This window comes from Macaca fascicularis, chromosome 13 (genome assembly GCF_037993035.2).
Source record: "Macaca fascicularis isolate 582-1 chromosome 13, T2T-MFA8v1.1".
In the NCBI taxonomy this organism is placed as follows: domain Eukaryota; kingdom Metazoa; phylum Chordata; class Mammalia; order Primates; family Cercopithecidae; genus Macaca; species Macaca fascicularis.
This window is the reverse complement of record NC_088387.1, coordinates 47,568,966-47,591,717: the sequence shown is the minus strand read 5'-3', so window position 1 is coordinate 47,591,717 and position 22,752 is coordinate 47,568,966. Positions and strand designations below refer to the sequence as shown.

At 51.6% G+C, this 22,752-nt stretch overlaps 1 protein-coding gene across 12 annotated transcripts in view; it reads right to left on the bottom strand.

Annotated features, from left to right (window-relative positions):
* Positions 1–1,090: 1,090 nt before the first annotated feature.
* Positions 1,091–22,752, bottom strand: part of DCTN1 (dynactin subunit 1) — a 30,437-nt gene continuing 8,775 nt past the window's right edge. The window contains exons 1-32 of one of the 12 annotated variants that reach the window (XM_005575552.5): positions 19,971–20,302; positions 17,957–18,202; positions 17,605–17,683; positions 17,387–17,421; positions 16,699–16,719; positions 14,288–14,305; positions 12,867–12,887; positions 11,472–11,663; positions 10,914–11,111; positions 10,552–10,756; positions 10,397–10,475; positions 10,117–10,276; positions 9,896–10,000; positions 9,212–9,403; positions 9,010–9,126; positions 8,639–8,791; positions 7,887–8,047; positions 7,611–7,779; positions 7,262–7,330; positions 6,956–7,018; positions 6,698–6,847; positions 6,375–6,536; positions 6,160–6,291; positions 5,810–5,935; positions 5,431–5,573; positions 4,990–5,156; positions 3,543–3,557; positions 3,221–3,354; positions 2,920–3,103; positions 2,576–2,655; positions 1,984–2,073; positions 1,091–1,571 (exon numbers count right to left, since the gene is read on the bottom strand). In XM_005575552.5, coding sequence (XP_005575609.1) covers positions 1,434–1,571; positions 1,984–2,073; positions 2,576–2,655; positions 2,920–3,103; positions 3,221–3,354; positions 3,543–3,557; positions 4,990–5,156; positions 5,431–5,573; positions 5,810–5,935; positions 6,160–6,291; positions 6,375–6,536; positions 6,698–6,847; positions 6,956–7,018; positions 7,262–7,330; positions 7,611–7,779; positions 7,887–8,047; positions 8,639–8,791; positions 9,010–9,126; positions 9,212–9,403; positions 9,896–10,000; positions 10,117–10,276; positions 10,397–10,475; positions 10,552–10,756; positions 10,914–11,111; positions 11,472–11,663; positions 12,867–12,887; positions 14,288–14,305; positions 16,699–16,719; positions 17,387–17,421; positions 17,605–17,683; positions 17,957–18,202; positions 19,971–20,003 — 3,837 coding nt within the window. In that variant the 5' untranslated portion in view covers positions 20,004–20,302 and the 3' untranslated portion in view covers positions 1,091–1,433. Of the gene's footprint in view, positions 1,572–1,983; positions 2,074–2,575; positions 2,656–2,919; positions 3,104–3,220; positions 3,355–3,542; positions 3,558–4,989; positions 5,157–5,430; positions 5,574–5,809; positions 5,936–6,159; positions 6,292–6,374; positions 6,537–6,697; positions 6,848–6,955; positions 7,019–7,261; positions 7,331–7,610; positions 7,780–7,886; positions 8,048–8,638; positions 8,792–9,009; positions 9,127–9,211; positions 9,404–9,895; positions 10,001–10,116; positions 10,277–10,396; positions 10,476–10,551; positions 10,757–10,913; positions 11,112–11,471; positions 11,664–12,866; positions 12,888–14,287; positions 14,655–16,698; positions 16,720–17,386; positions 17,422–17,604; positions 17,684–17,956; positions 18,203–19,970; positions 20,303–22,752 lie in introns of those variants that run through there. The other 11 variants (XM_005575546.4, XM_065527524.1, XM_074011456.1 and 8 more) reach the window with 11 other exon arrangements.

Sequence of the window (22,752 nt, the reverse complement as noted above, 5' to 3'; positions counted from 1 at the left end):
GAGGTGAAGACTCTCTGGTTCAAGACACAATAACCCTTCTCAACCAGTTCTGTGAGAATTAATCTCTTATTATGTAATGCAATATATCCTATACATCTAGAATGATACTGGTTGTGTACCATCATTGAGAGTATTGAGGAAAGGTGATCAAATCACTTTCTCTCAGAATCCCAGGTGAGAAGAGCCAAGGTACAGAGCAGGCATTCAAATACCATAACCCGCTGACCTCCCAGACAGTATACTCGTTGAGAATACAGCCCCTGGACGCCCACCTTGGAGCAACCGCCCTCCTGTTTGCCCTTCCCTTCAAGACAGAAAGCACACAAGCAAAGGATCTGGCCTAATTCAGGCCTGGCTCTCTGCAGGGCCAAGGGTCTCTTTCTGCATCTAGATCAGAGCCTTTTGGGAGTCTGGACTGGACTTCTCTCCCCAAGTGGGGAAAAAAGAGAGTATAAAGGAGCTAGCCAACTAATCTAAACTGGAGCTAATATCTACAATGCTGGGGTGCTGTTTACCAGCCTAATGAGTCCCAACTCTGGAAGTGTTTTCAGCAGGTCTGAGTCAAGAACCAGAAATCTCTTACATTTTAAAAGAAACTCCCCAGGTGATTCTAATTTGTAGTGGGTTTGGGAGTAGCTTTTGTACCTTCTATCCTTTACTAGTATGCCACTTTAGTTTCCCCTTATTTAGTAAATGTTTCCTCTGAGAGGTCCCAGGTCTTACGGGAAGACTCTGGCCAGTGCATCAGAAAATTGGCTGGGGTGGTGATCATATCATTACTCTGGCTCCAAAAACTGGAATAAAGAGCAGTGGAAGCTATAGGAAGCAGAGGCAGGGTTGGCAGAGGCTACACCCTCCCAGCCCTCCTAACTCCATAAATGAACTTAGATACCTAGTCCTAAGTCTAGCCCTTTCCTCCTTGCTTAGAGTAACTAACTGCACATAAATTTTAGAAACAGCATTCTGCTGGTCACTACGAAGAGGAGCCCTCAAATTTGATACAGCTAAAGCTTCCTCAGCATCACTTCTCCTCCCTTCCTGCTCTGAGCTGAATGGCCCAAGTCCCATTCTCAACACACACAGGAACCACTGAAGCAGAAGTTGCTTTAATCAAGGGGTGAAGTCCTCAATCAAGAGGACCTCACTCAACCTTTGGTGGTGGGGTCTCAGCCTACCCCCCACATGCCCTGAGGCCCCTCAGGAAGGAGGGAGCAATTGAACAGCAAATTATGGCAGAGGCCAGGGAATGGGAGTGGGGGAACCCAGGTCAAGGTGAAGGGGCAGGATGCTGAAAGGGTGGGAGTGAAGCTGAATGGGGCAGGAAGAGCTTAACCCACATGTTTCTACCTGGGGGCTGGCTGAGGTGGCTGTGCATCGGGCAGAGCGGCACCAGAGGGCTGAGGGTCGAAGGGGACAGCAGGGGAAAGGAGTGCTTAGGAGATGAGGCGACTGTGAAGCTGGTGCAGCTGTTCCTGGGTCAGCACCAGCCGGTGTCGCTGTCCAAGACCAGCCGCACAGGAGAAGGTCACTTTGCCCATGTAGACTGTGTCATCCTGCTGCTCCTCCTTGGCCTGGTGGTTGATGGAGAAAAAGACTCCAGGTCAGGGGCTCACTTGAGCTGTAGGCCACTGAAGGGGTCCCTGAGCACTGAGACCAAGGCAGCTCCTAGGTGGCTGGGGCTTCTGAGATCCTGGGCTTTGGTGACCACATTTTTCAAATTAGAATAGGGATACATAATCTGACAAGGGAGTTTTGAGCCTCTCCTGGTGTCAAAAGTCACAGAAAGTGTTTAGGTGCTAAAATATTGGAATTTCAAAGCATCATAAGCACTTCTGTTACCTGTAAGTAAGATTTGGCCAGATAACCCAAGGTATGTAGTTGTTAGACCTGAGACTCCAAAGGCCTCTTCCAATTCTGGAGGAGAGGGGGGCCCCACCTGAGCTTCTCCACATTGTCCCGTCCTCCACCCCATCTCCCCCTCACCCTGAGGAAGGCTGATGAAGGGAAGGTGGCAAAGTCAGTGGGTACTGTGGCTCCAGGGCGCTGAGATACTGTCTCCTTGAGGACCTCATCCTAGGGAAGGGGAGAGAAAGACAAGGGTTCATTTAGGGGACCCCCACAGGCTAGCACAAGACCGCCTGGTTTCACAGAGACACTAATATCAAGGGGGCAGGAACTTAGTCCTCTGTATCACCATACTTTTGCTCTCATCTCCAACCCCATCCCCCCTCCCCAACACTCCTCCTTACTTTACAAGTCCTCATCCTGTAAGGTCCAACTCACATTCTACCGCCCTTGGGAAGCCACGCCCAACCATTCTACCCCACAATGATCTCAGCTCTGATGGAATCTAAAGCCTGAACCAGTCACGCTAAAGATAATCCCAGCTAATCCATTTTGTTATGAGAATCTGTCTTCTGTTTGCACTGAGACAGTGAACTTCCAAGGCAAGAACCCTGCCTTCCCTTCCACCTCCTCCCCAATTGCTGTCTAGCATAGGGCCAGGCTCAGAGGAACTCCAGAAGTGCCTGGCTCCACTGTGAAGTGAGCTCTGCAGGGCAAAGTCTGAGCTGACCTTGAGCTTCTCAATGGTGTCACTCAGGGACTTAAGCTGAGCCACTTGCTCCATAAGTTGGGCTGATGGACTCTTGGTAGCTGTGGGGAGAGAAAGCTGGTGAGGCCCACCAAGGCGCAGGCAGGCAGTTGTACTGGATTAAGGGTTAGGGGTGCAGGTATGAGATTCTCTAACAGAACAAGTACTTGAGAGAGAGTGGGTGAATCAAGAAAACTGAACAGTGAAGCCAAAGAACACTGCTGGGAAGAGCTTCTGTGGTAGGGGCACCACCTGAGCAGGGCCTAAATCCCTGGGCCAAGTAGAGGGGGTGGTTTTATTCATCTTGGGGGTTGGCAGGTACATACCAGGGCTAGTGCGAGTGATGTCTACTACGTGTGTATGTGTGCTCAACTGATTCAACGTCTCCAGCAGCTGGCTGGTCTTACGATACAGCGCTCCAGCTGGTAACTCACTGCCAGGGCCCTCATGGGATAGCTTTGCAACATGCAGAGGGGGCAGGGATGCCAAGGATGCCTTCATCTGGGCTCCCTGTGGATGAAAAAAGAAGGGTAGTGGTTAAGAGGTGCTAGGAGGCCCCTGCCATCTATCATCAATGGGGCGAATATGCTCCATCCCCCATCCCAGTCCTCCCCGTGGCTCCCTCACCTTGAGGATGTTATTCTCATGCTGGAGCTGGGAGATGTGCAGCCTCATGGCAGAGATCTGCTGAAGCAGCAGTGGTGAGTCTTTCACCAGCCCTGGGCCTGGCACAGACCCTGGAGCCTGCCCAGGGACAGCTCCTGTGGGGACCATAACAAATGTCATCAGCCCCAAGTGGAGAGGGTTGAACACTGGGCTCCATTCCTGCTCTTCCCCGCTTTCCGCATCCCCCCATCACCCACCTCCAGTCCTGGCTCTCCCCTCACCCTGCTCCCTTAGCTCCATTTCCCACCAGCCCTGGTAACCCCCAGCCTGAGTGGGTCTCTACCTCGCTGTTGTTCTTCTGTGCTCGGGATAGCCCATGGGGGAGCAGGAAAAGAGGAGAGAGGAGTTAGGTGATTTGCAGGTTAGGGGGACACACCAGAGGATCCTGGACACAACCTGCAGGAAAACCCTTTTCCTAATCATCATACTTTCTCTAACAAGACCCTCTGCCACCTATCTTTGTGGACGAGCCGATTTGCGTGAAAGAAAGACACCAAACAGGAGTGAGGCCATAAGACAGGGTACGTGTGAAGAACAGTGGCAAAGGGAGTGTGCACTGCACAAAGCACTCGGAACACGAGGCTGTTCCTGCCTCCCTGCCTCAGACGCCGTCTCCAAGAAGGGCATGGAGAATGCTCCAGAGACCCCAGTATGTCTGCACCCTTAGTGCTCACCAGCAGCAAAGCTTAAGTTGGGGAAGCAAACACACTCCCTTGCTCCTCAGGATTCTCCACTGCTCTGAGGAAAACACCTTCTTTTTTGGTGGGAAGTTTCATAAATTCAGAACCACGTTTGTTTAAAGAGTGCTAATGTTTGTTTCAAGAGTGCTAAAAACAACACAAAGTAGAAACTCTGGAAACTCTCTCCAAAGAACACAGAGCTGTCTGTACCACAACAGTCTAAAGTCAAGAAGGTACTTGGTCACCTCGCAAGATCAAGGGGTGTCAGTGACAGAGACTTTGTCGAAGACTCTATGTAGGTAAGGTCAGCTGACAAGACACGGGAGCAGCTGGGAAAGTCTGGAGGCCCTAAGGGTTTAATTCCAGGGCAAAGAGCCTGTCTTCTGGAGGGTAAGTGGGAAACTGGAGAGCAAACAAAAACTATAGGGCAGAGGAGAACAAAGACAGCAGCAGCCACCTCCTGAGCCAGGAAACTGGGGAGGCTGAAACCGGTAACCAGAAAAACTCTAGGTGAGGAGCCCTGATTATACTGAGTAACTAGGCAAAGGTCAAAACACAAGCCCCAAGTGAAACTGGGATAATTCAGCAGTGGAAGATATGGCCACATCATAGAATGAAGCCCCATGAACTCAGTGAGAAAACACAGCGCCCAAGCAGAGAAGCAATCAAGAGCAGGTATTAGGCAGGGCCGGATGCCCCAGGAGAGTCAGCCCAGCCTGCTGATGGCTGACAGCCCTCTGGGATATAGGGCTGAGCAGAAAGGTCAGATTACAGAGCCAGAAAGGACACCTACTAGAGACCAACTGTCATGATTATTCTGAGCCTCATTAACAATTTAGTAAAGCCCTCCTTTGCCCAGAGGAACTCAGCACATATCTTCAGGGAAAGGGAAAACTTGGTGAAAACTGGCACAGAGTGAAACTGTGCAAGCATATTCCTGGCTGAATATCCTGGGGCTAAAGGAGGGGGGGGCAGAGGTCAAACTGAGGCCAAGGACAGGAGAGAGGACAATCTCCTCTGTGCTACTGCTGCCTATTCCACTGTACTCACCACCAGCAATGCCAGAGACCAGAGTAGCAATGCCTGAAGGAGGAGGGCTCCGGAGCCCCTCAATTGTGCGCTTAGACTGGCTGTTCAGCCGTTGCTTTAGTTCTGTCTTCTCTGCCTCCAGCTGGTCAATGTCAGCCTGGAGTGCATCCATTGTCTCCTCAAAATCTCTGTGAAAGAGAATCTGGGCTTTGGCAGTGTCCCTTCTCCAAAGCACCCCTTGACTATTCAGTCCTGAGAGGTCCTTGGAAAAGCCATGCTAGTGAGCAGCCAGGGCAGAGCAGCACAGGCTGAGGCTAGGGTGATGCAACGGGGTTGGCAGTGGGTAAAGAAAATGGGGAGTCTCACTATAAGAGAACCTGAGTAGGGGTATGGGTTAGGAGACAGAGAGCTCCAGCAGTGGGGAGGATTAGAGGAAGCAAGGCCCCAGGGAAAGTGCCTGACTTCTCCTTCTTCCGCAGCAGTGCCTGGGTCTCCTCCAGCCGAGTCTGGACTTTCTCGATACGCTCATCTGCATCCTTGGCAGCACTGTCCAACTTCTTCTCCAGGAGGCTCAGCCGCACATTGGCCTCACTTAGCTCCTCTCCCTGGACAAGGACAGAACTTCTAGATCCCTGACATCCTCCCCACAGTCCCTGGAAACTGGCGGCTAGACCATGAGATAGGAGGCTCCCTGAGGGTTCACTAGAGCTCCCATTGATTGCAGGCCCCACTTCTCCCCTTAACTCTCAAGCCGTTTTAGTCCCGGATCCCCAACATTCACTGCTTGCCAGGGTCCTATCAACTTCCTGGCCCCCAGATCCTGAGCCTACAATACCCTCACCTTAATCTTGAGTGACTTCTTCAACTCCTTAATAACTGTCTCTCGATCTTCGAGCTTCAAACCCAGTCCTTCAGCATCTGTGATCTCTGCACGAAGGGCGGCAGCCCGCAACTCAACTGGTGGAGGCTAAGGAATGGTCGGTGGCGGGTGAGAAAGTGAGGGTGGAGAGAAGAGATCATCAACATGCTCCTTTCAGAGAGATCCAGTTACAGGGAAACCCTGCCTTCTAGGCAGGATGGTGCTCTCCAGATGCCTTCCTCCTGTCTCCCTGTCCTCCCACAACTAGCAGTAGCTCTGCAAGTCTTACTCCTACAGGCCTCTGCAACTTCTCCAAGGAAATCTCCACCCACCTTGCTGGGGGGCCGCTCTGCATCATACTCCCCCTCCTGCATGGCTGTGGCCAGCTTGTTCATGGTACTGATGAGGATGTTGCATGACTGGCGCAGACACTCATAGGGGCTGCTGGAAGGGGTCCCATAGATCTGCAGGAGCCAAGGGCAGAAGTGAAAGCCCCACACTGGTCACTGACTCTCCCTACACCTTCTGCCCAGCCATTCAGGCCCACCTGCTCGCTTGCTTTGAAAGCCAGTTCCTCCAGGGCAGCCACAGGTAGCCCCTCATTCTCCGCCAGTGGGGCAATGAGCTGGGCAGCAGCAGCTGCCACCTCCTGCAGCACAGCCACGACCCACGTCAAGTGTTTCCTGCAGTCTAGGAGCGTGTCAGATACCTGTGTGACAGGCCAGAGTCAGGAGTCAACCCTGCGTTCAGTACCACAGCTTCCAGCTACCCCAAAACCATATTTGTCCCCTAACCAGATCCAGATCTTTAAGTGCTATGCCCCTCCTGTTTCTACTCAGTTTCCTTCCTTCCCCAGTTGCAGCCCTAAACCTGTGGTCCAAAGGCCAGTGCAGCTGGGATCCCAGGAGCATCTGTCCCTGGCATTCGCCTTCGGATCTTCTTGCAGAACTGGCGGATGTCACTGCACGAAGTTTCCAGATCCCGGAGCAGAAGGGCAATATCTGTAGCCTCCTGCCCACCCTACTCAGGAAAAAGAAAATAGATGGAGAACCAAGTTAGCATTAAGGCTGGGAGTAAGGAAGTGAGGACTAAGAGGAGGAGCTCACAGAGATCTAGAAGTGCTCTCACCTGCAAGAAGGCACGCAGCCGTCCTACCTCCACACTCATGCAGTCCAGAGCACTTTGCGTGAACTGTAAGGACAGATGCATGCAATCATCAGCCTCCAGCAGGAGCCCTTTTGCCTTATCGACATCTCTAAGAAGTCCTCATCCTCTGCTGACCCCCATACATAAGTAGTCCTCTAGTTTCCCTGATACGGCTTTGGTAACTCTGCCCTAGTCTTATGTGATACTTCTTGGGTGCCTGATCTCTTGACCTGACGCCCTCCATTGCTGATCTCCACGGGGGCTCAATCACTGGCCCAGACACTTCACCTTAATGTGGTCAGCCAGCTGCATAGTACAGTCCTCAGGCTGTTCGGCAAGGTGGATGCTGTATAGATGCTGAAGAGAGATAACAAAAGAAACAGACAACTTTTAGGCCCTGGAGGGGGTGGGGAGTTCTTCCCAAACTGTAGTTTGAGCCCTGGTCATCATGGGTCTCCGGAGGTACAAGAGAATCCAAAGCCCTCAAGCAGCTGCATCATATGGAGAGATCATCTAGGAGCAAACCAGGCCTCAAACAGCGAGCATGGGACATACAACCTTGATAATATTAGTAAGAGCCCTCATCAAGTGAAAGCTTCCCTGCCTCCTGCCCCAAGCCCAAATTCTCGCTCCACACCTGATAGTACTTGATGGCCTTGGTGAGAGGCTCCACATTGACAGTCTCATCCAGCTGATCCTTGTGCAGCAGTTCAATGAGGAAATCCAATGAACGCTCATGGGCACTCATCTCAGGGTAGAGGCTGCCCACTTTCTTATACACATCCACACTGCACTGAGAGAGGGCACTAGAGACCAGAGAAGAGGGCTGTGACGCTAGAGTCTGACAGGCAATCTCAGTTCTGGCCAATTCTGGACCCCTGACCCTGGGGTGAGGGAGTGAGGAGTCACTTACTGCTCATAGCGGTGTAGCGTGGCCTGCAGTAGGCTCAGCGAGTACACCAGTCCAGCAGCAAAGCTGAGTTGTTCCCCAGCAGCTCCTCGCAGCCCAGGCCGCTCTGAACAGTTCTCACTTAGTTCAAACTTCTCCTGGGCCTGCTTCCGGATCAGCTCTGCCTGTGGGAGAAAACACCAGGAACCTGGGCCTCAGAGCAGAGGATGGAGAACACAGACTCAGGAATACAGTACTCAGAACTTAACTATGTGGGGAGCATGGACACACATGGGAGAGAAAGCAGAAATAGCTCTTACCTGGGTGGGGAATCTCGCATGGGGAAAGGGTAGTGATGTGATTACTGGAGGTTGTGAGGAGTCAGGATATGAAAATGAAAGGGTAGTGGGACCGGTGGAACCAAGGTCTTTCCTGACTTAAAGCTGCCACTCCTGCTATCTCTCCACCTAGAATGCTATCCTGCCAATCACCCCCAACGTTAACCCCCAGGCAGCTCGTGGCCCTCAGACAATGTTATTCCCTCAGTCACACCCTGTTCGCCTCTAAATCTCCAATTGTGCTCTCTCACAGAACCTATCTCTTCTTGAAAGCACACCATTTGTAATATATATTCATCAGTGACTTTGCTGTGTTCCTCCACTACACCATAAACTCTTTGTGGGCAGAGACTCTGTTGTCTTCACTCAGCATCTTCAATGCCTGGTTCATGGCAAGTTCATTAGATTTCTGTGGAACATGTGATTGATTGGCTGTACCTTGCAAATGAGACGAGGCATGAGTAGCAGCACCAGAACGCAGTCATGGTCCCCACCTGGCCGAAGGAAGCTGTCAGGCATGAAGGCTGTCAGCAGGGACATGTGTCGGTTGGCCTGGGCCACCTCCATCTGCCTCAATTCCATCTCAATTGCCTGTGAGGTGAACAGGGAGGAAGACTCTTAGCCAGAGTTGAAAGAGACCCAGAATTCCCATGCCTTGCTCCAGGAGATGCCTTGCTTCTAGGGCAAGCTCAGGCCAGAGTCTTCCAAACCACTACACAAAGCACCCCTTCCCCCAGGACTCTGAAGCCCAGAACCCCATACCAGTTCAACCCAGGCAGGGCTCCCTCAGACCCACCCACTTTCCTGACCTTGGCATGGGCCTTAGTCTCAGCAAACTTGATTTTGAAGTCAAAGGTCTCTGGAGGTGGCTGCTGTTGCCTCTCCACAGATGCTTCCTGCTGGTTTGTCAGTTCCCGATTCACATCCTAGAAGGAGAGACAATGAAGCACACCTGGGTCTTAAGGAAGCCCTGGGGTGATGGTGGGCAGACAGCAAGCAGTAGGCATGCACCTGAAGATGGGCGGTCAGCTGGCGGTACTTCTTAATGGTCTGCTGGTAGTCTGCAACCGTCTCCTGGGCTGCCTCCACACGCTTCTGGGCCTCACGAACCCGCGCGCCCGCCATGTCCAGCTGCTCCCGCAGCTCCAGTTCTGTCTCACGTGCATTCTCCTGCAGCTCGTCGTTCATCTCATTCATCGCTTCCTGGGACACCACACCACAGTTGGGGCAAAAGAAAGGCAGGGTTGGCTGGGCGCAGTGGCTCACACCTGTAATCCCAGCACTCTAGGAGGCCGAAGCGGGCTGATCATGAGGTCGAGATCGAGACTATGCTGGCCAACATGGTGAAACCCCATCTCTACTAAAAATACAAAAATTAGCTGGGTGTGGTGGTGCGTGACTGTAGTACCAGCTACTCGGGAGGCTGAGGCAGGAGAATCACTTGAACCTGGGAGGCGGAGGTTGCAGTGAGCCAAGATTATTGCGCCACTGCCCTCCAGCCAGGAAACAGAGTGAGATGCCATCTTGGGGAAAAAAAAAAAATAGGCAGGGTCAGTACAGCAAGCCCAGGCTGGGTCCCTCACTGCACACCCTGCTCAAAAAAGGCCAGGGGTCACATGTCAATCTTTTTCTCAGCAGGTCCCTTCCAAATACCCACCATCAGGGTCAGATGTCAGGGGTCTGCTCTTCTCTTACCAAGTCTCCCACAGTCTCCCTCAACTCGCGCACTTTCTCTTCCAGATTCAGGTTCCGATCTGTCAGCATCTCCACCATCTCCTCAGCACCCAGAGCAGCATCCACCTGTGTTACAGGGAGGATGGGGAGAAGGGCTGCTGGAAGGCACCTAGAAAGAGGAGGCACCAACTGACAGGAGAGTCAGGTGGGGGATTCTGGGTGAGGGGCTAGGCTCCCCAGACCTGCTCCTTGAGCTCATCAATGGTGCTCTCTGCCTGGCTTAGCTCCTCCTGCAGACGCTCCCGCTGCTGCCTCACAACTTCCAGTTCTTGGTTCTTCTTTTCCATGAGCTTCTGGAGCTTCACATGCTCCTGCTTCTCTGAGGAAGAAAGATCCCGCATCCTGCAGGGACATTAGGAAGACAGAAAGAGGAAAGCACATGTCAGAGTCTCTGGCGACGGGTGCTCTAATGCATCTGGAGACAGAAGAGTAACCATCAGAGCCAAGCACTAAAGACCCTACCTCACCAGGGCATCCTTCAGGCGGGCGTTCTGCTCCTCAAGCTGCTTGAGCTGATAACTGGATGCAGCGCCATCTGAGCCTGGAGAAGACCATTAACACTCTCAGGCATAGTTCTCACTCGACCGTTTGGCCCCCAGCGGCTCTGGGCCCCTTACCCTTCTCTTCAATCTCAGCCTTGAGAATCTCTAAGTCAGTGGTGAGCTCGTCCACTCGCTCTTTCAGTGCCTCCACCTCCTGCTGCAGGGACTCAGCCCGCTCTTCAGCCATCTCCTTGTCCAAAGTGGCCATCTCAATGGCATCAGCAGTATCAGCCATCTCCTCCATATAACGTTCCTTTGCCTCCAGGGCCTCCTTGGCTTCCTGAGGAAGAGGTGGAGGTGGGAGGGGGTACAAGCACAGAGATGCCCCATGCCTCCCTTTCTCACGGGGTGTTCCGGGCTCCAGTTCCAGTCTAGTTTCCTGCATGCTTCCTTGGGTCTCAGGCCACCCCAGCCACCCCCTTCATCCAGAGTCAAACCTTTCTCGCCTCCTTGAGGCGCCGCTGCAGGTCGGCCTGCTGCTCCTGCATTTTGCTCTTCCATTCCTGCACCTGCTCCAGTTGGATTTTGTGTTTCTCCAGCTCTTTTAGCTTTGCTTTGTCTTCTGCCCGTTTCAGTCTCAGGGTCTCTAGTTTTTCCTCCAGGTCCCGCACCTGAGCCCTTAGTCCCTCCTCCTCCTGCAAAGGAGAGGCCTCATGGTCTGTGCACAGCCCACCCCACCTCTCCACCAACACTGAGCTGGCGCAAAGAACACAATAAAGTGTGCAAACATCACCCAGCCCCAGGGTGGCCAAAAGTCAGTGGCATAAGAACATCTGAGAGGAAACCGTGGCACAGTATATACGGGGAAAGTATGGCATAACGGCAAGAAAAGAAAGGGTGACTCAGTCAGTGGCAAGATATCCATAAGCTACGTCCTCACCCTTTCTGATCCAAGTTCTGGGTCTTTGCCAACCCCAAGAAATTTTCAAGACACAGCAGGTAGCCATAAGCCTCTGGGTATCTTGATTCTCCTTTATCCCTACCCCAGTCCTTACCTTGGAGGGGGAAGGAAGCGGGGGGACTGCTCCAGGAGAGGTGAGGGCCGGCGTGGGGATGATGGGTGCTGCCAGCGGAGTCTGAGCCGGGGTGCTGGGCTCACTGCTGCTCAGCTCACCTGCTGACGCTGAGCCAGAGGGGCCCAGGGAGCTACTGGCCCCAGCCACCCCAGTACTGGCTGGGCGGGTGGGCTATTCAGAGAGGGTAGAGGCAGACCAGAAAGAGAGCAGAGGATAGGGATAGTAAGAGGAACAGAAACAGAATATGAGAATATGGCAAGGGAAGGAGACAGAGAAGAGAAAAAGCAGAAAGAGAGTATCAAAGCACAGTGAGAACAGAGAAGAATGAAGGGGACAAGGAAAATGATACAGAGAGGCAGAGAGAGATAGTGACAAAGGACAGGGGGAGGAGGGAGGCAGAGGAGAGAGGGAGGAAAAGATAAGAGAAAGACATCATAAGATTGTAAGGCTCCTCGTTTGACACTGACTCCGCATTCCTCCTAGCTCTGGCACTACCTGTAAGAGCAGAATCCACTATTCCCTAGAACCCCCGTCTATGACCCACTTGTGATCATTCTAGCAACTTCATAATACTCTCAGTCCCATTCTTGCTCCAGGTCTATGCCCTCCACCCCTAGAGGGAAAAACTACAATGTAATTTCCAGAGAAGGCAGGGCCAAAAGTGGGGGTGCCAGGCTTTCTACCCCTGCTAAACCCTCTATGGGAGTCAAGCTGAATCTCCCTCTCTCAGTCTACTTCAGAGGACCCTGCAGGTAAAAGGGCCAAGGTGAAAGTTGTACCCCTAGACTCCCCCTTGAAACAACCCTTCTGTCATCTCCCCCGATCTGGCAACACTATCCAGGTCCCTGTGGGGCAGGGGAGGAGGTGAGCAGAGAAGCTGACCTGAAGTTCAAGTCCTGGAGCAGACAGGCCTGCCAATGTACTCAAAGTGCTGAGCCCCAAGGTCTCCCAGTGGGCTGACACTCAGAGACCATGTGCAATCCTCAGACATCCCCACCCAAAGCCTGTCACAGACACACTCACCTCCTTATCCGCTGACATTTTACATGGCCAAGTTCTTCATCTTTCTTCCAATCCCTCCCCTCAAAACAGGTCAAAATTCCTTTGTTCAAGAAAGCCTGCTTTGATTAACTACAACCCCATTCATTTCTCTTTTGCGTTGAAGCTACTGGCTTAGACAACCTCCTAAAAGCCAAAAGCCATTTTCCCTAGGAGGTGTCTGCCAGCACCGCGAACCCCCCCTTTCCTCTGAAGAGAACCCAGGATGCACTATGACCAACTTTCACTTGCTCATACACATGCCCTCATACATGCACATGCCTGAAACGTGTGTGTTCACTCAGCAGTGGCTCACACAGGGGCCTGTTTTCTCACCTTGGGCCGCCGAGTTGTGGTCTGGACAGGCAACAGGAGCCAGAAGAGAAGTAGTCAGGAAAGAAAGGGCAATGGCAGAAAGACAGAGAGCAAAAGGGACAGCAATGAGAGCAGAAGAAGTAACAGGAATGGGGCTACAGTTAGCCACCCTCCCCCTAATCCCACCCCCTTCTCCCTTCAGTGAATCACTGTGTTCCTACTTCAGGAACCCAGAATTCCTGTTCCCCTTGGTTCCTGCTCCCACTTTTGTCCAATCCTTGCAGGCCTCACCCCTTCAGACACCCCGGAAATCCCAGAAGTCCATCTCTAGGCTGAGCCATAGAACAAGGAAGCAGCTAGTGAGAAGGTCCCAAGAGACCAGTCCTCCTGCAAACGATCTCTCCCACTCCAATCCAGAGCCAGAGGCCCCGCCCAGCCACCACTCCCAAGGACTTTCCCAGGTCAGCCTCTTCCTTCAAGTGCTAGACTCTATACAGAACTCCCTAGAAACCCCATGTGACAAAAGTAATCTAAGCCCAGAAATGGGAGATCAGGTCCCTAGGGCAGAGCAATGCTGCTGTCCTCCCTCTCCCCAACCCCCTTCCCCAGAATCAGATCCTGCAGCAGTCCCCATCGCTAGGGAAGAGGGCTCAGGTGTCAGGACCATGAATATTGCATTAGCAGAAGCCCAGAGCTCAGCAAAGTAACCCCACCCAGCGGTAGGAAAGGAGGTGGGGGTGGGCAGCAGCACAGAAAAACTACAGCCCTAAATCAAATCTGGAAACCCTTCAGGTTACTGCAAAATGGTAAGTGGACAATTAACTCCAATTTCCAAATAGTGTTCTTGCTACTCAGTATCTCACTGCTCTAGTCAAGACAAGATTTGGCTTGGGCCTTATTTCCAGGATACACTGAGGCCAAGAAAACCAATTCCCACCCCTCCTACCCTGGGTTAAGCTTCCATAGCTGTGGGTCAAAAACTATTCTAGGGTTCCCATCCCACCCTGGTAAAGCGCCCTGATACAAACCCTGGGGGTTGGGGGATGCGGGGAGAACTAAGAGGTATTCTAGCAAAGGCTGGGTGAGGCAGGCAGGCCTGCTAGAGGCACTGAGATACCTGGGCCTGCTTCCCTAGGTTCTACCACAGGAAATCCTCCCAGATCCAGTATGCAGTAGAGGCTGCCTGAAGCCCAAGCCTGTGAGGCCACTGGGTATAAGGCCTGGAACACAGGCAGAGCCAAAAGCAGACAAGGCCGTAAGCAAATGCCCAGGGTGTGGGGCATAGTGGTGACACACGACTCTCCCTAACCCACCTTCGTCCTCACCCGCCTCCCCTGACCAGGTAGACAGATGAAGTCAATCAGCCCCCACCCCCACCCCAGCAGCCTGCTGCCACCATTGCCCTGGCAACCCAGCAGCAGGACGAGAGCAAGCAAGAGTACCTTTCGGGCTGTCGGTGCCTGTCTCATCATTGCAGAAAACCAAAGAAAGCAAGGAGAGGAAAGAGAAGGGACAGAGGAGGATCGACAAACACACAGAGGAAGGACAGACGAAGGGAGGGAGGGCAAGAGACCGAACAGAGGGAAAGGCGGCGGAGACAGGAGATTAGTGCATCAAATCCCAACAATGCAGCCTCAGCTTCCCGGTGCCGCAGCTTCCCAGCCTGCAAACGGCCGCCGCTCTGACACAGAGGCCCCCGCAGATGTGCAGCTAGATCGCCAGGCTCTGGCAGGCACCGGAGCGGTGCCTGGCCCAGTTCACCAGCTTAGGCTGATGGCAGCCTCAGTGGCCGCAGCACCAGCTCCACCTGACGTCATGCACCCACCCTCCTCTGCTCCATGGGGGTGGAGCCACTGCTCCTCAGTCACCTAGCAACCATCTAGGGCTTTGCTGGCTCCTCCTCCTCAGGATGGTCATGCGCAGAGCTTGTCCTGCTTCTTTCTCCAAAGAACAGGTTCTGGCTCCTCTCTTCCCTCCCTTGCCTACCCCCAAGAGCGTGCTCCAAAAAACTGGGCCAGAGGCTATCCCAGAAATGGCACTCTATGGGGCCAGGGCATCACTGGGCAGGGACACAGGGCCTCTCCGCTCCAGCAGTCTCTCTCATCATACTCACACTCTGCCCCCCCACCCACCCACCCATCCATAGCCCCATTAACTCCACTTCTGTCTCTTATACAACCTGGCAACACCCTTACAGTCTCTCATCTGGCGCACACACACATCTAGAGTGCCCCTCCAGCAACAGGACTCAGCTCTGAGGAGCACACACAGTGACTAAGAAACCCTGGGGAACATGCATCTGGGTAGCAGCAGTTCTAATGACTGTTGGGCTCCTCTCCAACCATCCCCTGGTTGTAGACAGGTTAAAGCCTGTCTCTAAAGGGTTTCCAAAAAGAACTAAGCACTTTGCAGAGACATCTGAGTTTTCTTCTGCCTTCCCCTTCAAAGCACATTCTTTTGCTCTGGAACCAGCTCCCTGATCCACATGGGTGAGAGCAGGGGCCCTAGGCTAAGTGATCTGCTTTGAAAAAAACTACTGGAGAGGAAGACTGGGGTGCCCCGGGGTGGGGGCACTCAACTGTCTGATTGACACTTTCCAACATGAGTGCAGAAGGGCAGCACGGGTGGCCTAGCCTGGGCTTTCCCACATTTCCCCAGGCAGCTGCCAAAGCCCCTGGTCAACCAGGCTGTGGAAAGAACTCCATAAATATAAGACCATAGTTTCATGCTCTTCTCTATTGAAGGCCTGAGGTGAAATGGAAACCCCAATCAGGAGACAATAATCAAAGGACAACGCCAAGTTTCTATGACTCTGAAATGGGCCCAGGATCCTTCACAGCACTATTTTCTTTATATCCCCATTTCCAACCAAAGCAATGGTTGTGGTCTCTACCATGGCAAGACTTCAAAGTGAGGACCCATCACCAACCAGGAGCTGGTTTCCTCCTGGAAAAGGCGATGTTTTCCTCTCCCCTCCCACAGCCCCAATCCAGCAGCTCTCCATGCAATGTCAGAAAGGCCTGAGATAGGCTGACAACAAGGAAATCATAGAATTGTACATACAACACAGTACATACAGGCCAGACAGGCACATGCAGGTCAAAAAGAGCTTGGGCAGAGGCCCAAGGCAAGGGCTGGTATGAGGAAGTGGTCATGGCAGCAATCGAAGAGTTTAAAGAGTCTGTGGCGGGGAGGGGAGGGAAGGTGACATGATTGAGCCCCACTCCAATGATGGTTGATGAAAGGCTGCAAGGGGTAGGAGGTAGGCCTCAGGCACACCACCAGAGGGGGAAGGAGGCAGGGACAGACTGATGGGGCAGAGTTGCGGGGTGTGGGGATATTTATGGCAGAGCCCATCCAGAGGCAGGCACATGAAGGCTCTTAGGTTTTCCAGCTTGGGACTGTTCTTACCCTATGCTCTGTTCCCTGACCTCCCATCTCCTTGCAAAACCCCATCACTTGGTATCTTCCTCAGTCCCATTCCCCCAGTCTATCCTTCTACCGTTGTCCAAGCTCGGGCTAAGCGAGAACCCACTGTAACCCAGTAAATGATCTATTTCACACTGCTGCTATTTACAGTCAAATGCTTATAGTTTTTGACTGGGGAATCTTTGACTTGGAGTCCTGGGGCAGAGAGAATCATCCCTAGTGAGTGCTACCTGGACGTGGACACTGAGCCTGAAGTTCTTGCACCCTTCAAAGGAACTCTGAAAGCCAAGGCCACCATTTCCTCTGGCCATCCCAGCCCAAGGTCACACACACACAGGCATGCAGCAGCCCAAGGACATGCAGGACAGCTGGGGAAGGGGCTCATGGCTCCCATCCACCCAGGCACAAATAGTAAACACACCACCTTCTTAGGCTTCAGTCCCCGCTGCATGAGGAGTAGGAAAGGGCAGAGTTAGAGAACAGATGTCCTGGGCATAGGTGTTAAGACCAACTCAGGCATACACAGGTTAGGCTGGGGTAGGGGGTTGTCAGGGTGAAATGAGTAGTCCCTCAAAGATCAGCTTCCATGATGTTCACCCCTTGGCCCAGAGAAGCTGCAGAGTCTACAGCCCCACCTCACACACCCTTCACGGAGTATCAGAGAGGAACTAGGAAGCACCCTCTGCATCCAGCTTAAAACAGGAGGTAGAGGGTCCGACTCCTTGCCATTCACTTGTGAATAGGAGATTGCTTCTTCCTCTATCTTCTACCTTAACCTTACCCTCAGACCCTTTAGATGTTGGCATCTTTGGGTTCCAAAAGGTAGGAAGTTGGCTACACTACTTGGGTTAGACCTGTTCTTCCTATCACCCTCAGCTCAATCTCATTTGACCCTGAACTTATGGAGCCTATGAGTTTTTCCCTGCTACCACCTTTACTATAACTCTAATGCAGAAATTAATTCCCAGAAAGCCTCCTTCTTAGGGAAGCTGGAGAGATTTGAAGGCAACTCAGACTCACCTACTACTTCTACCTGCCTACCACTGGGTATCCCCCATATTTCTCCTTCCCCTCCCTTTATTACTCCCCATTTCCACCCCCAAACCACTCACCAGTTTGCTAGTCTTTGCAGTTGTATCAGTTCCCTCTGTAGAAAGCAAACAGAAACAAAGTGTGTACTTGTATAGAGAGGTAGGGGGAGATAATAATAAAGGAATATGGTGGTGACGGAAAACAAATCTTAGGATCTACTGTGGCCCCATGTTATGAGGAGAAGCCCTGGGGACTCCTCCTGACTATGAGGAGGCAACTTTAAGTGGGTGGTTGTTACCTCTTTTGAGGACTTTTGAAGCAGAAGAATCGGGTGTCTCTGGGGAAGTAGTATCTGCTCCATCTTCAAATACCTGGATCTGAGGCCAGATTCAATATAGCCAGATCAATAGATTCAATATAGCCAGATCAAGGATGGCTGTAATATGGGCCCCTCCCCAGGCTCCAAGCAAATCAAGAGTACAGGGCAGCTTCCCTAAGGATGGATCTCGAATCTTCCCTTCCCCACTACCTTCCACTCTCCCAACCAGAGGCTTATGCCCATGCTCAGGAAAAGGAAATACCAACACATCAGCTGCACATGCAACAGACATGTGCACACACGCACACACACAGAAGAAGGGCGTGAATACCTGGGACTGGCGCACAAAGATGCCATGCCCTTCATCACAAGTGAAGTACTTCCTTCCTTGAACAGTTCCATCATTTTTGCCCTTTGCTTCATCCAGAATAACGCCTACCCATTTGCCAGTAGCAAAGAGTGTGGCTCCAACATAGGCCACAGTGCCTCGGTGGCCTTTTCCAATCACTTCTACACGGGAGCCCACCCGCAGAGGCCGGGCGCTTGCCTCTGCACTCATCCTGCTGCCGCTGGGCGTCTGAAAGAAAGACACAGGTAAACATAGACAGTTAGAGGCCTCAGATCAAAGGTGGCATTCTCATGTATAAGAAATGCCTCAGCCAAGATGCTGGACTGAAAAACAACCAGAATCATTTTCTTAAACCTCATTTGCAGAATTGGGTGGACCTCCAAATTCCCCGCTGAAAAAATGTCAGTGATATTCTCTTCTAAGATTTCTCCAAATTCCTCTGGAATCTGCTAGAATTTTTAAGGGTTTATATTTTTTTATAACAAATCGGAATTCATTGATCAGTCTGTGAATGTCACCACATGGCTGCTTTCTCAGGAGCACTGCCTCCTTAATTCTCCTCTCAGGAAGGGAATTAAGCTCAAGCAAATAACTCAGTTTAGACCAGGCTCCCCACAACCCAATGCCCTGACTCAGGAGTCTGAGCTGGGAAGACAGGCAATTCAGTGGGTGAACCTACAGAATCCTGTTTCCCCTTCCACTGTCACTTGTCTCCTCTGTGTTTCAAATGGTTTTCTTAGGCCTCATCCTTTCAGAGGCACACAACTGTGCCTCCTTCCAGACCCTTAAGTCACCACCTCTTCTTCCCGATCTGACTCCTCCCATTCCCATCCACAACCCACCATGAAACCCCAGATGCTTCACCACAGCCCATTCAACCATTCAACTCCCTTCTACCTGGCCTGAGTCTTGTTTGGTCAACTCTCTATCCCCAAGTTCTGGAGATTCTTCTCCATGCTATTTTGCTATAAAAAGGAAAACACAGGCCAAGTAAATTGGGTGGATCTACCCCTCACTCTGTTCCCAAGACTCTGCTCAGTGGTCCAAATGAATGGTTTATCACTCCACAGATGGGCAAGGCAAAAGAACAGACTAAGACACTTTCCTTGGGCAGCTCTCAGCTTCTGGCACACCCATGATGACTGAACACAATAGAAAATTAGGTCCCAAATAGGCCCATGGTTTAGAAGAAAATCACACTTGCCATTTTTAGCAATAGCAACTCCATGAACCAGGGGCCTTGCAGCAAACAGATGAATGAGGCATGATGAAGTGATACCATCAGCCTAAAGACTCTATGGGAGTCCCTTCTGATACTCTCATTCATAATAGCTTCAGAAGGGAGCCCTAGCAGAGCCATGGAAGAGCCAGGACACCTCCCAACCTGTCGTTGCCTAATTCCCTTCCCCAAAGAGCTCATCCAGGAAGGTGAGGATATAGTTCTCAGAGGTTCCAGGATCTCAAATCACACCTGGAACAGCAGGATGGCTCTCATGGACCTGATAATAAAAGGAATTGCCAGTGATATAAGAGGCTGAACCCAAAGTCAGAGGCTCCCCCACTTTCCAACCCCAATAAGCCTCTCAGAACCAGGGGGCCACAACAGTAGCTACAGATTCAGTCTCAGAAGAAAAAGAAAGCAAGTAACAAATAACAAAGCAGCTCTTAAGAAAGGCTTTACTATAAGACCTCTCTGACACATCATCCCCATTCTGAGTCCCCAGGATAATCTGGACCCCCTCAGGAGCCCCTGGTATGAGGGCCAATTAGAGTCAGAGGTCAGGCCTTGCTAGTCCCCATTTAGGGATCAACTCTGTAAAGGGAAGCCTGTCCAGCCTTACACCACCAGGGCTTCGAGGGCTCCTTAGAAAACACAGTCTGAGTGCCCCCAGCTGAGCTCCAGCCTATCTCCCCAGCCCCCACACCAATGATGTCCACAGGCACCCAGGCCTTCCCCAGCAGCCCTCCAGGGCCATCCCAGATTAGGGCCACTTACCCGGCTGTACACATGCCTCTTGCTCTGTGCCATGTTGCTCACCCGGCCTCTACCCCCTCCCCCAGCTGGCCAAAGACAGAGAGAAAAGGTAGAAACCTAGGCAGGGGGGTCAGGGCGCTGGGCCCTCATAGAGGGACACAGGAATCGTCAGACACAGCCCTCCCCAGTCCATGGGCCTCACTCGGTGGCCTACACGGGTAGGGGTGGGGGCAGTGATGGGGGCTGAGGAGCAAGTCCCCTCTGCTGCCTGAGGATTCCTGAACCCAGAGACACAGAATCCTGCTTGCCAGCTGATGAGTCTCACTCTGCGCTAGTGCTGCTCTAGACTTGTCAGGAACCGTGCTAGCCTCTGGGTCCTAGTGCCCCCCTGCTTCACCTGGGCCAGGGACTAAGGGCTGGGCCTACGCCACAGACCCTCAGCACTCACCTCTTGAGTATACTGTCCTAGGGCTGGGAACAGTCTTGACAGGTCCTCCTAGTCTGTACCCACTCACCATCACTGTTCCCCTGTCCCCCAGGCCTTAGCAGGCCCATAAGCACCAAGTGACACTTCAAAGTGATCAGCTGCCTAGGGCCTCCACACAGCCAAAATAAGGGTCTCTCATCTACCTTTCTGGTGCTCTTCTCTCTCCCTCCCCTCTCTAAACTCTGGACTCAGGGTCCAAATTCATGTGATTAGGGCCTGGATTTCAATCTCAAACTGAGCCAGAGGAGGCAGGACCTGCCCAATAGGCAGCAAGGGAAGGGCAGTAATGGAGGCAACTTCACACACATAGCAAAGCAAGCCAAGTACCCCAGCCCCCTCCTACAAGGCTGGCAAAGGTTGCCACAGTCACTCTTCACCCTTTATGGTTGTTATAAGGGGCCAGGTTGTAAAACCCAAGAATATCAGACTCAACTGCATTACTAAAGGCAGTAGTCAAAAGCAGAGAGCCCTTCTTTCTTCTTGTAGCACAAGGCCCAGTCCACCTCAGCCATCTGCCCCTTGTACTCTTGGCCTTGCCTCCTAGCATCTCAGACCCGATGAAATGGTTTATTTTCTACAATTCTGTATTTCACAAAAATTCTTCAATAACCATGTATTACTTTTACAATTAAAATTGTTTAATTTAATAAGATTATGCATTCTAATGAGAGGTCTCCAAGAGACTATGTAACCATACTGCTTTCATTCACTGGCCCATCTATCATGGGCTAGGAACCAAAAGACCAGGGTCCCTGCCCCTACACAGTCAACAAGGTTGGCCTGGGGTCTGACCTATGGCTCCACTGAGTATGGTATGGATCTAGTTCCCTTGGGCCTAGCGACGCCTGTCTTTTCTGTACTGGGCTTACTTCACTGGCAGAACAGTGACTTCACCCCACTCTACAGACCTAAGATAGGCCAGGTAGCCCAACAGTAGAATGATAGCCAACATTCAGAAATATAGCCCCAAAACACAATTCCGTATCTTCAGTCCTGGCCAGACCCCCTAGGAAATCATCTCTCTCCTCCTTGCAAAATCTCCATGTTTCCCCCTCCTTTCCCTATTCACCATTACACAGGTGGGCAAGGCCAGGCACGTCCTTGCAGCCTGGACCTCACATGTTCGGGGCACTTCACAGTCTACCTTAAAAAAAAGACATTTTATAGAACCATGGTTGAGTACTGGTTCTAGACTCAAGCTACTTTCCTGGCTTTACCACTTGGTAGCTACATAAACTTGGTCTAGTTACTTAACATCTCTATGCCTCAATTTCCTCATCTGCCATGGGGAAGTAACAAAGAACATATTTCAGAGAGGTATCGTGAGGATTAGCTGAGATAATCCATACAAGCATCCAGAACACCGCCTGGTATTTAATAAGTGCTAAATAAAAGTTAGCTAAGAACAATGTCATCATATATGGACATCAAAATAACCCCACTGAGAGGTTGGCCAGGGATGATGCTGACAAGGCAACTGAGGCTTTGAGAACTGAGCAACTTCCCTGAAGTTACACAGGCTGTGAGGAGTAGAGCCAAAGCTGGAAACAACCTGACCTAGAGCCCTCTGTGCTTTCTACTACCCCTCACCATTACCACAAACATCTCTAGGCTTCCAACGCACTGCTCTTCCTGTAGGCCACACTGCCTTCAAAAATTCAAAAGAGCTCAGATCTAAAAATAGCCTCACAACTCACTAACCACATAGGTATCAACAGTCCCCCAACTTCTTGGAATCTGTTTATTTTCCTATGAAATGGAAATAATATCTGCCATATCTACGTCAGTATTATGAGGTTCAAAAAAGCTAAAGCATAGCATATACAAGAACCTTGTAGGCCAGGCGTGGTGGCTCATGCCTGTAATCCCAACACTTTGGGAGGCTGAGGCAGGTGGCTCACTTGAGACCAGGAGTTCAAGACCAGCCTGGCTGACATGGCAAAACCCCATCTCTACTAAAAATACAAAAATGGGCTGGGTGTGGTGGCGCATGCCTATAATCACAGCTACTTGAGAGACTTTAGGCATGAGAATCGCTTGAAGCCGGGAGGTGAAGGTTGCAGTGAGCCAAGATCGCACCACTGCACTCCAGCCAAGGTGACAGACTGAGACTCAAAAACAAAAACAAAAAAGTGCCTTGTAAAAAGTACAGAAATTATAGAAGTGCAAAGAATTACCTGACAGGATACTAAATGGTATATACAGCTACACAATAAATATCGTAAGAAATTATAGAGAGAGGTAAATTAGAAAGAAAGGGGGTACCTAAGCATGCCTTGAATTATGGGGATTTTAGAAAGTATGTGGAAAGGCCTA